This window comes from Heliconius melpomene, chromosome 3 (genome assembly GCF_056956725.1).
Source record: "Heliconius melpomene rosina isolate 202511_hmr_F chromosome 3, ASM5695672v1, whole genome shotgun sequence".
Classification (NCBI taxonomy): domain Eukaryota; kingdom Metazoa; phylum Arthropoda; class Insecta; order Lepidoptera; family Nymphalidae; genus Heliconius; species Heliconius melpomene.
Window position 1 is genome coordinate 6,725,066 of NC_140391.1, and position 15,509 is coordinate 6,740,574.

General features: G+C 33.1%; 1 protein-coding gene across 10 annotated transcripts in view; it reads right to left on the reverse strand.

Moving 5' to 3' along the window:
* Window positions 1-137: 137 nt before the first annotated feature.
* fru (sex determination protein fruitless) overlaps window positions 138-15,509 on the reverse strand; it is a 75,775-nt gene continuing 60,403 nt past the window's right edge. For 5 of the 10 annotated variants that reach the window (XM_085207437.1, XM_085207443.1, XM_085207439.1 and 2 more), the window contains 7 exons: window positions 14,755-14,892; window positions 14,566-14,667; window positions 11,535-11,753; window positions 10,914-11,102; window positions 10,611-10,667; window positions 10,025-10,139; window positions 6,646-8,787 (listed from right to left, as the gene is read on the reverse strand). In XM_085207437.1, the coding sequence (XP_085063563.1) occupies window positions 8,468-8,787; window positions 10,025-10,139; window positions 10,611-10,667; window positions 10,914-11,102; window positions 11,535-11,753; window positions 14,566-14,667; window positions 14,755-14,892 (1,140 nt within the window). In that variant the 3' untranslated portion in view covers window positions 6,646-8,467. Of the gene's footprint in view, window positions 1,844-2,457; window positions 5,948-6,645; window positions 8,788-10,024; window positions 10,140-10,610; window positions 10,668-10,913; window positions 11,103-11,534; window positions 11,754-14,565; window positions 14,668-14,754; window positions 14,893-15,509 lie in introns of those variants that run through there. The other 5 variants (XM_085207446.1, XM_085207438.1, XM_085207447.1 and 2 more) reach the window with 5 other exon arrangements.

Below are 15,509 nucleotides of genomic sequence, written 5' to 3' on the forward strand. Positions count from 1 at the left end.
GTTCAACGGACTTTATATTCATCGAATATTTATATTTTAGTTTTTATACTGTTTTCTTGATAAATATTTTTACCTGTGCAATAAATTATTTATAACATTAAGGTATTCGTTTTATTGTTTTAAATAACACAACAAAGGAATAAAAGTTTATTTTATTAGGTACTTAGTTACATTTAATAAAATTATTTACAGTGTTAATAATTAATTATAATTCACTACATACATTTAAGAATAACATATTATTAAGCTTGCATCAGAATTGATTTAAAATACAACTTAACAATGAACTTGAGATCAATACAAAACAAGATCACATTAAAATAATTAATATTTTGTACATACATAATTTAATTAAAAACAAATATATTTTATTTAACATCAATAAATGTCTTAATAGAATTTTATTAGCTTACATATTTTATTATTATTTACTTATATCATTATTTAATATAATAAACTGGGAGATTCTGAAATGGGCAATATTTACAATATGAAATGTCACATTTACATTTTTTAAGCATGACTTTTTACACGCGTTACATTCGAACAACATTGGACCTTTATAAGCTAATATCTAAACACTTTCATATAATGCGATTTTTTGCAGATAATATTTGTACAAAAATATAATTTAGGGATAAAACAATCGTACATAGACATTAATTATAAATAAAATGACTCGACATGATTGTGTTTATTTTCTTGCCATTTTGAACACGCTGTTTAGAGCCAGATTTTTACAATAGAATTTTTAGCTAATTTTCACTTACAATTTATTTTTATATACAGGCCAAGTTTCTTCAATCTAAACCACAATCACAAGTTGTTACCTTTTCAGTCTTTCACGTTACATTTCCTTCATCCTATCCTAAATACTCAAAATATAATATATGCACATATAATATTTATAGGTTTTATTACACATCGATGTTTATGATAAAAAAATAAAGTCGTAAGTTAACGTAAAGAAGCTATTTACTCTTTGTTGTGCTGATCTAAATTGATTTATGCCATTGAAAAGAGTTTTAATTATGTTCAACGATTAAAACTCTAAATGAGAGTCCTAGCCTATTCACAGATAAATAATACTGAATGCGTTTATGCGATATTGAATTTGAGGCTAAATTTCAAAAGGACCGTTTCACCCACGGTGTCAATTATTCTCATCTTCCAAAATATACCCACGATAATTTTACCCTGTTAGTGACAACATTTACCATACATAATAATAACTATAGAACAATAAATAGTGCACGAAAACGTGCGATAAATTATTATCTACGTACACGAAGATAAATGTAAATGGCGTCAATATAATGACAATACTACGTTTCATAACAAACAAAATCACCGCGTTCTTATGCGGCGTAATTAGGGTTGCCAGGTCGCGAGGATATTACAAGTCAGTGTTGAACAGCGACCGAGTTACAATTTTTAATTGATGTATGAATTACATTTTAATTTTAGCGAAGTTGAGTAATGACTACATATATAAATAAGTAAACAAAGGTGGGGCAACCCTGCGCTCGGAGGTGGTCGGCGGCGTTCAGCGGTGGTTGGCGGCGGTCGGCGGTGGTCGGCGGGGTCGGGGGCCTACTCGCCTAGTGCTTGAGCAGCAGCGCGGCGTGCTTGAGGCGCAGGTGCGAGCGCAGCGTGTCGATGCGGCTGTAGGTGGCGGGGCAGTAGGGGCAGAGCGAGCGCTGCGCGGTGTGCGAGTGGAAATGGTGCCAGCGGTTGGACACCTCCTTGCCGCAGGATTTGCAGCGCCACAGCGCGGCGCTCTCCGCCGCCGCCACGAACATGCTGTGGTACGAGTACTGCGGCGCGTGCGCGTGCGTCCGCTCTGCAACACGCACAACTGCTGCAGCCCCCCGACACTTCCCTCCCATATTTTGCAACGCGATATTTCTTTATCATAATTCCAATATTGTATTTATATTTTTCTGATAGATCAACTTGAGTGTAATTAAAATTAATAATGTTACTAAAAATGTGAAGCTTATGTTTAATTTTTTTATGATTATAATTTTTAAGTTGTTTTATAGATAAGAAAAAATGAGAAAAATCATTAAATTAGTTCTAATCGTGTTGCAAAATTGTGTGGACGGCACTAAAAAATATTGAATAACATCGAACATCTATGTTGCCACACTTAAAATATAAACGATGCATAATCTAAACTTACTGTAACAACGGCCCAATGTTTTCAGCAATACTTTGAGTTGCAACTAGGTATGTCAAACACTTCATGCACCATGATTAGAGTTAAAATGACTATGTTTTATATTGTTTTTAGCATTTCAAAATTGTAAATGATATGTTTTCCAACTATAAGCATTGCTGTGTCGAACATCGACTGCGGGTGTTCAGGCATCAGGCCGTGCATTGGTACTTGATCAGTATATAACAATTGCAAATGGGGTGGAGCGTGTAAACGCACAACTGAAACTACACGGATTGTAACATACCACAATTTAATGTAAAAATTAGTAATAAATACAACAGATAAATGCAGGAGTTTGCAACATGTTAAAATTGCATTACATAACATCAAACAATGTGAAATAAAAATTGCATTAACTGCTTGCATAAAACAAAATTATATAAATTAAACTTTTAAAGGAGGCATCAAACCAAGACATCGATATAATCATAAACAACAAATAGTTCATAAAATTTCATGTAAAAATATAACGATACTGACGATATGTCGTCAAGGTATAAGATTTGACACCCCCGACCCTATTAGTATTAAACTATTGTGATACACGACACTATAACAAATTGGCTAATGTTACAAAGAAGAAACAAAATAAAACATAACTAGACCATCGCTATCCTGAATATAACCATAGAGCTCATCCTGCACTCCATTGATTCCAAATTATAAATCACGATTCGTGACGTAAAAGGTAAAATTTTAATAATATACAATAAATTGGAATATTCATTTAGATTGGCCAAATAAGTGACTAGGTCCGCAAGACCTCATTTCATAAGACTAAATTTAGTAATTCGTTAACCTTATGTGTAAATTCCATATGGCATAAAGTTAGCTTTCATTAAGTTAAAATGAACCGAATTTACATTAACAAACTGTGGGAATAAAAAAATATGCATAATGTTTAAACTTTATAATATTTTTATATAGAATTATTATTAGACTATTTAAGAGTATTTACATTGGTTATAGTAGAAAATTTTTAAAGTATAAGTAAATACAAATTATTGATTACTTAATTTTATAAGTTTACAAAAACGTAGGTAAGTACATACATAATAAATTTGATCATATGTTTATTGAAACTTGATACACATTAAAATATATAACAAGATGCATTATGGACTTCTTAGTGTAGTTTTGTAATGTGAATTCGGCTCTAGCTTAATAACGGACACCGTATAATTATTCATTAAGTGATGCATACTTTTTGAAAGCTGAAAAGAGATCAAAGGGTGATATTTTCTGAGCCAAACGATGTGATACTCCAAAATATTCTGGCCAGACACTATCATAGTATCCTAACCTAAAATATCTAAAATAATATTCTATGTTACTAATCAATTTGCTATAGCAAATTCAATATTAAAAATTGGTCTCGAGTGATAGTAATATACAAAAATGCATTCAAGATTAGATGAAGCGGTTTCTGGACTGGGCAATGGGACCCGCGCCGGACCTCGGATAGCTATGATCTATTCAACAATAGACTAACTTGCGCGATAATAAATTAATAAACAGTACATAACTATTACGATTGGCAGAGGTAAACGAGCTAAATATTAATATTACCAGCTATAAAACCTGTACATCGCCGTAACCCAAACTGCGGTACGCTATTACAAATTAGCACTTATTATGTATACAAGTCGGTAGTTACTCTCTTTCGAAGACAATCATTATTTTAAAATATCCTTTAGTTTGGTTACGTAATTAAATAACTAGTAATATTGCACTGAGTATGAAATGCCATCAAATAATAAGCGCCCACATTATTAAGAACGGTACATATAAAAATCTTCATTATTATCCTTAAAATTAAATATAAATCTTCGCGGAAGAATCATTTGGTAGTCACTATGCATAGAGGAACAGAGGAGCGTAGTGCTTACATCGAGTGGGCCCCTATATTCAATAGACAAAATTGTATAACTAGGTACGAGTTATGACTATTTTTAAAAAATTGCACAAGTGAATTGTATTTTCACAGCTACTAAACAGCACTAATGCCACAACTTAGAAATATTGAAACGATCACGGTCACCAGTCGGACGCTCGTCAACGAGTCGACGAGGTCCGTTTATTACATGCGACGATGCGACTTAACAATCTAGATACATTAGTAAGTTTGAAGAGGTCTGAATAAAACGAAGGTTAAATCTCGAGTGATACTGTAATCTCTAGGTGTGTCTATCGCTTAGTACCCGTTGTAGATGCGACCTCGGATGCTAGATTAAGTTAATGCAATTGCAAAATAACTAACTAAAATATTTATATTAATAATAGGAGTCGAATCGTAGCGTGTTAACACTCTTGGTTCTAGCACCATTCCTTTTTATCACATTTCAGTTACCGTACCACTCTAAGTGTTTAGCTAAAAATGTAACAATCTTAAATATTAAATTGAAAAATACATAAACGCTAGGTTAGTCCCAATTGTAGAATGCCAATATTAGTTACTAAATGCGCAACCTCGAATCGTTCCTACCTTAAATTAATCGAGAGGTCTCAGACCTCCAGCACCGTTCGCACTTATCAAAACTAAACCTACCAACGATGAAATAATAAAACTCGTAACGTGATTAACAAAACCATGTTACTATATCATGAATCAATAAAAACAAACAACACTAATAAATCATATTACATAGGTATATAAATATAAAATTATATAAATCAGACGATAGAATATATCTAAGTATAAAAAAAAAACAATCTCCGTAAATAGATCAACTAGTCTAGTATAAAAATCTTTTCGTATGTTTCCTTAGGCGCTATCCGTTAATACATCACAAATCCTTAATAATCATCTTGCAAAGGCCTCATAGAGTTACAAATGCATCTACACTGAGATTCAGTCAATATTTATATGTCGTTGACCAACGACAGATCACAATCTCTTGCCAGTCCTTATCCATCCGTTGTCGTTCCGCACCAACCATAGGATTACAACATAAATATAATTAGCTACAGCCTCGCCTCTGATTCACTGTCGCCAATCGTACACCTTTAAATGATTTGTAACATAGAGTCGAGTGGTCGACGAACGGTACACGGTTTGACGACAGTGAATGACAAACGCAAGGCAGGAAACTCATAATTTCCTATCTAATGAATAAATATAACAAGACATTAGGAGCCCGTGCGAGGGCCGTTAATAGCCAGCATCACTTCGCGGTCGCACCGCTACTCGACACAACGTATATTTAAATAGCTTAAGATCTCTATCGTTAATATAAAAAAATAATATGGTAATAAAATTAACATCATATTATTGCTTTTGCCCGTTCCCGTATAGCGATTGGTATAGAAAAAAAACAGCTTACCTACTTACACATACTCGAGAGTCAGTAACGTCTGAGGGGGCAAGTCAACGCACAACCGAGAGATAGTGAACGAGCTAGGGGCGCGGACATCAGTCGAAGCCGGCGTCCAGCGGCACGCTGCCGTACACGGGCGCGTGCGCGTGCGGGTGCGCGTGTGGCGGCGCGTCGAACTTGCGCGTGTCGGGGTTGTAGGCGGGGTGCTTGAACTTGCAGTGCGTGCGCAGGTTGTCGGAGCGCGTGTAGGTGGCGCGGCACAGCGGGCACTCGAAGCGGCCCGGGAAGTGCACGTGGTAGTGGTTGCGGATGTGCGTCACCACCTTGCCGCACAGCTTGCAGCGGTGCAGGTTGAGCGCGCCCGCCACGCGCTCGAACGTCAGCCGCATGTGCCAGCCCTTCGAGCCTGCGCGACCACCGACTCACCATTACATACCACCAACATGCTCATAAAAATGGCCTACTCTCCCTCTACTCTTGTTTACGTCTAACGATATATTAATTGTAGCGTTGCGACTAGACCATTTTTATAATATTATCAATTTAACTGTTTATACAATATTATTTAGGTATTTTAGAATAATAAAAGGGATATCAGTGTCAAATTATATATTACCAGTTGCAACAACCTCATGAAATACAGTAGAATTTGGTTCTCAAAGAAACATACATCGTTCGCTTAAAGTAGCATTTTAAAAATGTTTTACTTTATAATTCCAAGTTCTACTGTAAAAAAGAATAGGACGTGAGTTATTCGTAACATATTAGCACTATTGAAAAAGCTTTGATACAGATTTGTTAATGCTATGCTATTAATGCTTCTCCTAGCACTATTAAAGCTTTTATTAAAGAGTAATTTATTTGAAAATTATCGGAACCAAAAGAACTTCATATGATAGTTTTAATAAGAGATCCATGCAGAAATGAATCGATGATAGAAGAAATGGTGTTTGTTACTCGTAAGTGTTAACATTTTATTTTTGCACGTGAGACTTACTCATTACTGTCACCAAGGCGGTCATATATAATGCGGTGGTCCGTTACACTTCCACCATAAATAAATAAAGAAAGCATGGAAGGAGGATGAAAATGAAAAGAAATAGGTAAAAATAAAGGAATATATTTGCAACGAACACACAGTAACGACAGACTTACGTACAAAATTAATTATAATTGAAGGAAAATAAATTATTGTTAAAAAGTATATACCTAAAATACATAAGCAAAGATCAGTCTTTTACACACCAGACAATATTCCTTATAATAGATCAAGGAACAATAAGAGATCATAGGCGTCGTTTGGAGTGCGCTTTTATGGACCGGATGTTATTTTGACTATTTTTATAATTGATTTAAAATTTTAAAATACTTTTGTTCATTAACGATAGTTCCAGCTTCAAAAATTACATCCGGTCTCCTTACAATTCTCAAAATATATAAAATTACTAAAATACATGACTATTAGTAAATAACTTGTAAAATATGATTTTCCCTTTAAAATACCATCGAGTATGGATTGAAGGCACAAACATGGTAAAATTAGTCATGTACTGGTCAACGTCAGAATTAGCAATTGTTGATTTATAACCAAAACACACAAGTTATTTCTGTTCGTACTATAAGATGTTTATATTGAGTCACAAAAATAGTGAAACATGTATTTGTAAGTATTTAAGAGAGAAATATGACTGTTATTGTGTATAGCTTGACCTAGGAGTAGTTACTTTATAATATTTTATTTATCTATAATAACAATAAATTTTAAATAAATACTTAAATACATCGTATTTAAGTATTTACTTAAAATTTAAAATTAATTTATTTTTATATATTTGCAATATGTTTATTGTACCATATTAATAACTTTTCTGTTTGCACAATTGATTTTACTTCAAACATATTTCAAAATTAATATTGAATTTTAAAATAAGGGATTTTTTTAATTGTTTTAAACATTTGGTGTTCTTCACATTAGTAACTACTCCTTGGTTTTCTATTTTTTATAATATATAATAATAAAGGCCAACTCAGTAGATCTGTAATTTTTCTGCTACCTTTATTTCTCCATATTTACGAAAATATTTTTTCTATAAAGTATCTTTATTCATTAAAAATGTGGAAAATAAACAAGTACAAATTAATATATATATATATGAGACATAGTTTTGCCATTGCAAACAATAGAATACTTAGTTAGAGACATTCACTTGTTTATTTATTCTTTTCAACTTGTCTATAAAAAATATTTCAATTTTAAAATTTATGTTTTTATATGACAGAAAATAAATCAGCAGAAAATTATTAAACCTACTGAAATATGATTATCCTCGAAGATGAATATTGCCTTATACTGTAGATTAAACTAAAACACTAAACACAAAGAAATTTCTTTGAGATCAGAAGACAAATGTCACCCTTGATTAAAAGTTGGAAGAAAATAAATACTTTTTTTTGTTAAATGTTAGACAAACACACCACACCTTAATTCTAAACTTATTAGTATGAAGGTAACTGTTAAAATCACTGAGTAAGCGCACTTGTTAGTATATTAATATTTATTATTTCATGTATACCAAGATGGAAAACCTTATGTACATTTTTACATAATTATCTTTTATTCACAGCACTCAATTATCCTTATCCTTATCTTTGTGGGCCCATAAATTTAATTGTCTATTCTCATAAAGTACCAAGTTTTAAGTATTATACTTGGGGATAAGCCTTACAAAATTTCTTATAAAAAATATGGAGAAATATTATAAAATGTGTTTTAAAAAATCGGAAGATGAGCTCTTGAGAGTAAATAATCAATTTGAATCTGTCGACAACAATAAGGAATAACTACACTTAACCAATAAAAAATACTAAAAAAATGAGAATAATTTTTGGTTTGCCTAGATGCGAACTGAAATTATCTACTATAGTTTTATTCACATTTTGTTTGTATATTGGATAAATTATTCTGACCCAATATGGAGCAGTGTTTCATCCTCAAATGTCTCTTTAAGTTATCAGCTCGAGTGAGCACAATGGGACACAAAGGACACTTATGTTGTTCAGGATTATGTGATTTTAAGTGCTTTTTTATATTGCTAACATTTTTACCACATATATTACAGGGCATGGGCGGAATGTACGGTTTTTGATTGAGAGCTATTTTAAATGATTTGACTATATTTTCGATATTTGCTATATTCTGGCCGAATGGATCCTGAGGTATATCGTTTTCGTCGGCATATTTTTCACCTGCAATACACGTAACTGCTTGACTTGCTGGTATCATTTGGTAGCATGCTACTTTTCAAACTTTACGATACGATCTCTCATATCTAAATAGCTACGAATCACAAACTCCGAGCACAAATGTTCGTCCTTTACACCCATATTTACATGCTAAAGGTTAACATACTTAAACGCTTCTATAATCTCACGATCATTTTTGAAACAACACGATTTTCGTGTAACCTATGACCCTCCGGGGGCGCCAAATCATCGTTCGGTAAAACCATTTTACACCGATTTCTTCATACAATAGAAAATATAAAGCGTTAAAAGTAAAGAAAGTAAAAAGCGTTTAATGTATGATTAGTGCAAATTAGATCCGATGATAAGCGATATTACAGCCAAGGAGCCCAGGTACTGCGCATGCGTGAGAATGATCTACTAAAGAAAACAACTAGGAATGCTTATAGATATGAGATCTATAAATTATAAAAAAATCTTAAGAGCATTCTTAGTTATTTTCTCTTATTTTTAGAGCAAACAAAAATAATAAAATAAAATAAGCGCACGAGACGAGGCCGTTTTCGTATATCGAATAAATTTAACAATTAAAATTATATATATAAGTATCGTATATTGCTGTACCGAGACGCGTGACATTACGGTAATTCGCCATAAATAACATTTTAATCGAAATAACGGAATAACGGACTGATCTCGATTTGATAACATCGCAATTTTATATACAATTTTATTGACGATCACCAACGAAGATATATAAATTTGAGTTAAATAACTTTAATTAGGGTATTTAATGTATTATGGCCATAGTAATGCATTATGTTATTTTAATATCAACATAATAACTTGTTTCTGTCCAAATGTAGAATGTGAATATGGACGAGAATAAGCTAAATAAGTAACACAGACAAATTATGCAAAAACTTTATATAGATAAATAATATGTGAATATTAGTATTATTTGAAGTCACTACTTATTAGTATATTTATAAATTATCCTTTTTGGACCTTTTTGCATTTTAAACGGCGATAGTATACTTGTCTAAATCAATAAGATGAATTGTATTTCTTATACGAAATTAGTTACAATAATCTTTTATAAAATGTCTTGGAAATTCGATGTTGCGGGTTTCCGAGAGGCTAGAACTAAGGTCTAGGCTACTAAGTCCCAACAAACAAAATAATAATAATAAAAAAAATAATTGGTGATCGTCAATTCAATATATAAATAACAACTCACCATCAATGGTGTCAGTCTGGTCGGGGTGTTGCGGCATGATGGGCTCACTCTCGTTGCACTCGTTGCCCATTTGGTGTGGCGTCAATATCGCCGCCATTTCGTTTACGCCCATTGCCTGGAAAATTTTGTTGAAGGATGTTATAACTTACGCAGAAGTATTTTATCACATAAACATTGACGTACAAAATATATTTCTTTATTTTTTAGGATGCCATGTTCTAGTTAAAAATTGTCTACAATATTTATAAAAACAGCTAATACATAGAATGTAACTACATACATGAATTAAGCATAACCATGAATAAACACATTTCCTATACAGTTTCTACAAATTGTCATTAAATAATAACGAAGTATTGATCCATATATAGGCGCAGTTTTAACCTCGATTAAAACTAATAATGCATGTAGCATTTGTTCAGCAATTGCAATATAACGTAACGATATTATTAGAAAGAAAAACAAAGAACTGAAACTATAAAATATTTTAAAAGACAAAAATCTGTTTCAAATATATTTTTTTAATTTTTATTAAAAATCAATATTCATAATGACATAAACTGGGACTTAAATTCGCGATCTTTACCTCTATTTTCGGCCGGCGTTTCGGCAGGGTCGCACCGACTGGGGCCTCGAGCAAAGTCTGCCGAAACGTTTATGTCAATATGAATCCTTAGAAAATAATAACAAAAAACAAAACAAACACAATATGTACATAAAAAAATACTTTTAGTTTAAATCGATACCTTAAATATAATTAAAGCATAATATATTTGTGTGTTGGTGTGTGCGTGTGTGTGTCAGTGCGTGCGTGCGTGTGTTGGTGTGTGTGTGTGTGTGTGTGTGTACGTGTGTGTGTACGTGTGTCTGTACATGTGCTGTCACTGACCGGTAAGTGCGTCTGGTCGTAGGCGTGGTGCGGCTGCGCGTGCTGCGCGTGCGCGTACGGCGAGTCGGGCTCCTGCTTAACGAGCGGCGTGTGCGCGTGCGCGTGCACGCCGTGCGCCGGCGGCGGCGTGGACGGCTCCGAGCCCGAACCCGTCGACCCACTCTTTACCGTGTTCGCTTTCACGTGACCCTGGAGTGTGGATGTTTATTGCTTCATTGTACTATGCTATGGTTAATTCGCAGTGCTCAGATGTTGCATAATGCATTATTATACGAAAGTCTAATTCATAAAAATATTTTATATCCTGCATGAATTAAGTTGGGTTTTTAGTTCCATTTGAAAAAAAAGAATAATACTTAAAACGTACAATTGACACAGGGTGGGTAATTTTTGTTTTTAAATATGTAAAATACCACCCAGCCGCCTCGACAGGATGTCATGGTCTCATAACCAAAAGGCTCTGATAGTCAAGCAAGACCAACTGACGTCAGAAAATGGTGGCAGGCAATTATATCCATTTACGCTACTTATCGAGCATATAAAAATGTAGTTTTATATAATGGCTTATGAACATAAGATGATCAATAACATATGAACAAAACCCCACAATGAAGAAATCACCTCATAATGTCTATACGGCATATCCATATCATCTCGGGGCACGGTAGAGTTTTTCCGGCGTCGCTTCTCAGGCACGGCGTGGAGCGCCGCGTGCGCGGGCTGCGGCAGCGGCGTGAGCGCGGCGGGAGCGGGCGCGTGCGCGGCCGGCGGCGTTGCGAACGACTCGCCGCGCGACGACAAGTTTTCCGCGCTTACGGACGGCGTTGAACGCTCTTCTGACTGTTGAATGTTTAAATAAAAAAAAAATTAATCAGCTTCACACTCAGCAGGGCGGGCAAAGAGAACTTAGTGTTAAGACACTCCGTTCCCCACTTTCCACCAAATTTTGGAGGCATTCTGTGTTGAGTGGCGGAACTTAACGCCGCACTTTGGCTCCACACCAGAGCGAAGAAAAGGAAATATAAATTTACTTAAATATTTCATTTCCTGGAGTGCGGTTCGAACTCACAATCAACCAGTCGCTTCTACTGTCACACTTTGTGCCCCTCCGTCACGACTGGACTCAATTGAATGTTTAGTTTACACATTACGCACGTTTCATTCATTAGAAAATACGCTAACGAGATCTTATCTAACTATTATCGATATAGTATCCGGTTTAATTAGGAAAATATGGCTAAAGGAGATTATTATATTGTTAGCTCCATATGTTTTGGTGTTGTTCGGCCTTTTAATCGCTAAAGCCTGAAAAGATAAGTAGTCAGTGTTTGACGAAGAAAAATAATTACATTGAAAAACGAGATTAGAGTTGATGGTTGTAAACGGAGTTGATTATTTAGAAGTTAACTATTTTCGTTGGTATTAATGTACTTGGTAACATAGTAAGACAATCATAATTGTTTGATAAAAGGGGCTATTTTGAGTTAGGTAATTGTTTTTCAATATTAGATGGAGTAAAATCTGATTTCTAACAAAATTTCACATAGTAATAAGACAACCGTCACATAGTAATAAGACAACTATACAAAATAGCAATTTAATTATTTTAGATGATAAATCTTAAATTAAAAATATATCTCAAGCTTTTTGTATCTGTACTATAACGGACTCCGAATACTCGCCAGCTAAATGGTATAACTGCACCTGATGCAGTAAATTATGATTATGTAAAAAAGTAAGAAAACAGTTTCATTTTATTTTTATACTTCATCATTGGAGTAAAATACTGTTTAAGTAAAAACTATGTAATGTTTCATGTAATTTGTTATAATATGTTTGCTGTTTACAACAAAAAAGGATAAAATTACATTTATTGCCGTTTGAGACTAATTGAAAAAAAGTGTCAATAATTTTAAATTGTACAAAAAGAATTGTAAATAATTAGTCGAATTGTATAAAAGAAATAAAATATTTCTTAATACATAATAAAATTATATTACAGATAGAGCAACCACCTCTCTATACGGGAATCTTTAGCGTGACAGTGCCGTTATTTCTAGATGCCTACATAATATAACTAACATATTTCGAGATATAATTTGAAATAACAAAAGCTGTCTAAATAATGATATCCGAACAATTTGAAACTGAAAAGTAAATACTTGTATGTGCGTGTATTACGGTTAATGATATAAAATTGAATAATTAAATTTTAAACTGGACATGAAAGTGCGAAATTTAGCATATCAGGCGCAACGGAGGATAGAGTGACAGTTGCTCTGGTAAACCGGTTCAAATAAACGAGTCAGTAGTAATGATGCACGCGAGATGAGACCGTTTTGCGTACGCGCACCTTATTTAGGGAAATATCAAAATATTACAAATATAATAAATACCGTTCAGTGCGGTTATCTTTTTTAATTTATAACGTTTTAAAATTATTTGTGTCGAGTAATAAATACGTCTACATAGCACACATTATTTATATTAAAGCTTAAACGACTAATTTTGTTTAGCATCGAAGGGATTATTATGTAAAAATTAACCAATTATAAAATTAGCTAAACCAAATTTGCTAAATTTACGAGGTGTATTTTTAAATGCCTAGAAACAAGGATGTGAGCTGATATTTCATAGCGCATAAAAATCATCGTTGACATTAAAACGAATAGAATCATTAGGCAATAAATTCGTATATAAAGGGTCAATGCGCGCTCACCAAAACTCCAAGGTCGGCGCACTGTACCTACTGTTCTCTACGCAATGTGCTAGACTTGTCTGTCGGGCTAGCTCTATAGTTCCACACATTGATGCTACAATCAGACTTAATAATTCCAATGCCATCTAACGATTGACAAATTTATTTTAAATAAAAAATAAATGTGAGACCTTCAACTATGAACTATTTTAAGATTTTTTTTGTCCTCTTAGGCAAAAATCCGGACTAAATTATGTCTAAACTTGTTTTGAGAAGTAATAATAACTGAAGCCGGTGTAGTAAATGAGTGTAGTTAATCATTTGAAGAATGACAGATTATTTACATAAAAAAGTACAATTAAAATCTGTATTGATATTTAAAAAAATGTTCTTGATATTTTTCAGTAAATTGTAGATTAAAAATAGTCTTTTACGCTATATTAAACTCTTGAGGACCTATTAATACTTTTTACAGTAATCAATTCCGTGTATTGCTACGCGCGAATGGCAATAGGTATTATCGATTATTCTTTGCAAAAACTAAATTAAAGCTGCGAGACCAATAACCGTTACTAGGATTTTGAAGCAAAGTACACATTACGAAGACGCTGCATCACAACCAACGTGCAATGCTAATTCACCTACACGCAAGAATTTTTTTCAACCGATTTCTGGAGTTATTTTCGGAACAAGGCACAAAATTAGGACATGTATAATCTATCTACGAACGAGATAGCAACGATATAAGAACTAAGAAACAAGATCGTTTATCTAGATAGTGTGTATATTCAAATCTGTACGCTATCTTCACCCTAATAAGATAGATGGCTTAATTAAATATCGGTGTTTAGTGAAATCTTCAATACCGTATATAGAAAATAGTTGCTAAAAATTATATTATATATATAAAAAAGTAAGAATTGTAGCCTATTTATAAAAAAAATTAAAACTCACCTTAGGATTCAATGTATTGTTTTCTGTCAAACCTCTAACTTGTAAACTTTCAGCAGTCTTTAGGAACATCGGTAGCATATTTTGGCCAACATTCACCTCACCCTAAAAATTTATGAGAGATTATAATATTTCTATTAACTATCACAATGATTTGGTAAGTAATAAATAAATAAATAAATCTAAACTCACTTTATACATGAAATCCAACAGAGATTTCATTTCTGAAAACCTCACATCTTTCAGGAATATAATTGGATGTGGATGTGAATTTTGCAAGAATATACTCTCAAAATATGGAGAACATGCTGAGAGTATTGTCTGGTGTGCCTAAAACGATATGTAATAATAATAAAATACACAGAATATTAAGTATAAACTAAACAAAAGAAATGCAAAGCTATTTGAAGGTCTTTTCTGTTAAGATCATTATGTGGATAGAGTCCATAACTACCATTTTGGCACAACTATTCTTATTTTAATAAGGTTGAATATAAACATTCATTGCCTAGATATTTTAAAATTTTATAGTCACAAGTGTGACTGGAACACTTATTAACATAAACTACTGGAGGTAAAGCAAAAATGTTACAAATAATTTTAAATTATATGTATCTTTCTTTTAGCTAAAGTTGGCTCATAACAAGTTAGACACAACTTTTTAAATTGACCGAATGTGAGGCCATTCACATTTATAGAATAATACATTAATTTTATTTTCTAAACCCTAAAACCTGCCAAACAGGTGTGATAAAATTTAGAAAGTTAAAAACTTGCAGCTCCTCTGCAGACTCCTACCTAAACTATTAACTGTCGACCTACTAAGTAAATTGCATTTTATTAGCATAAACTTTCATAGATTTTTTGAGATAATTTTAGAAACTATATGATTATTGAAGACTGTCTCCGATACAGACAGGTATTTCTCAAGATTTTATTTTGTTATA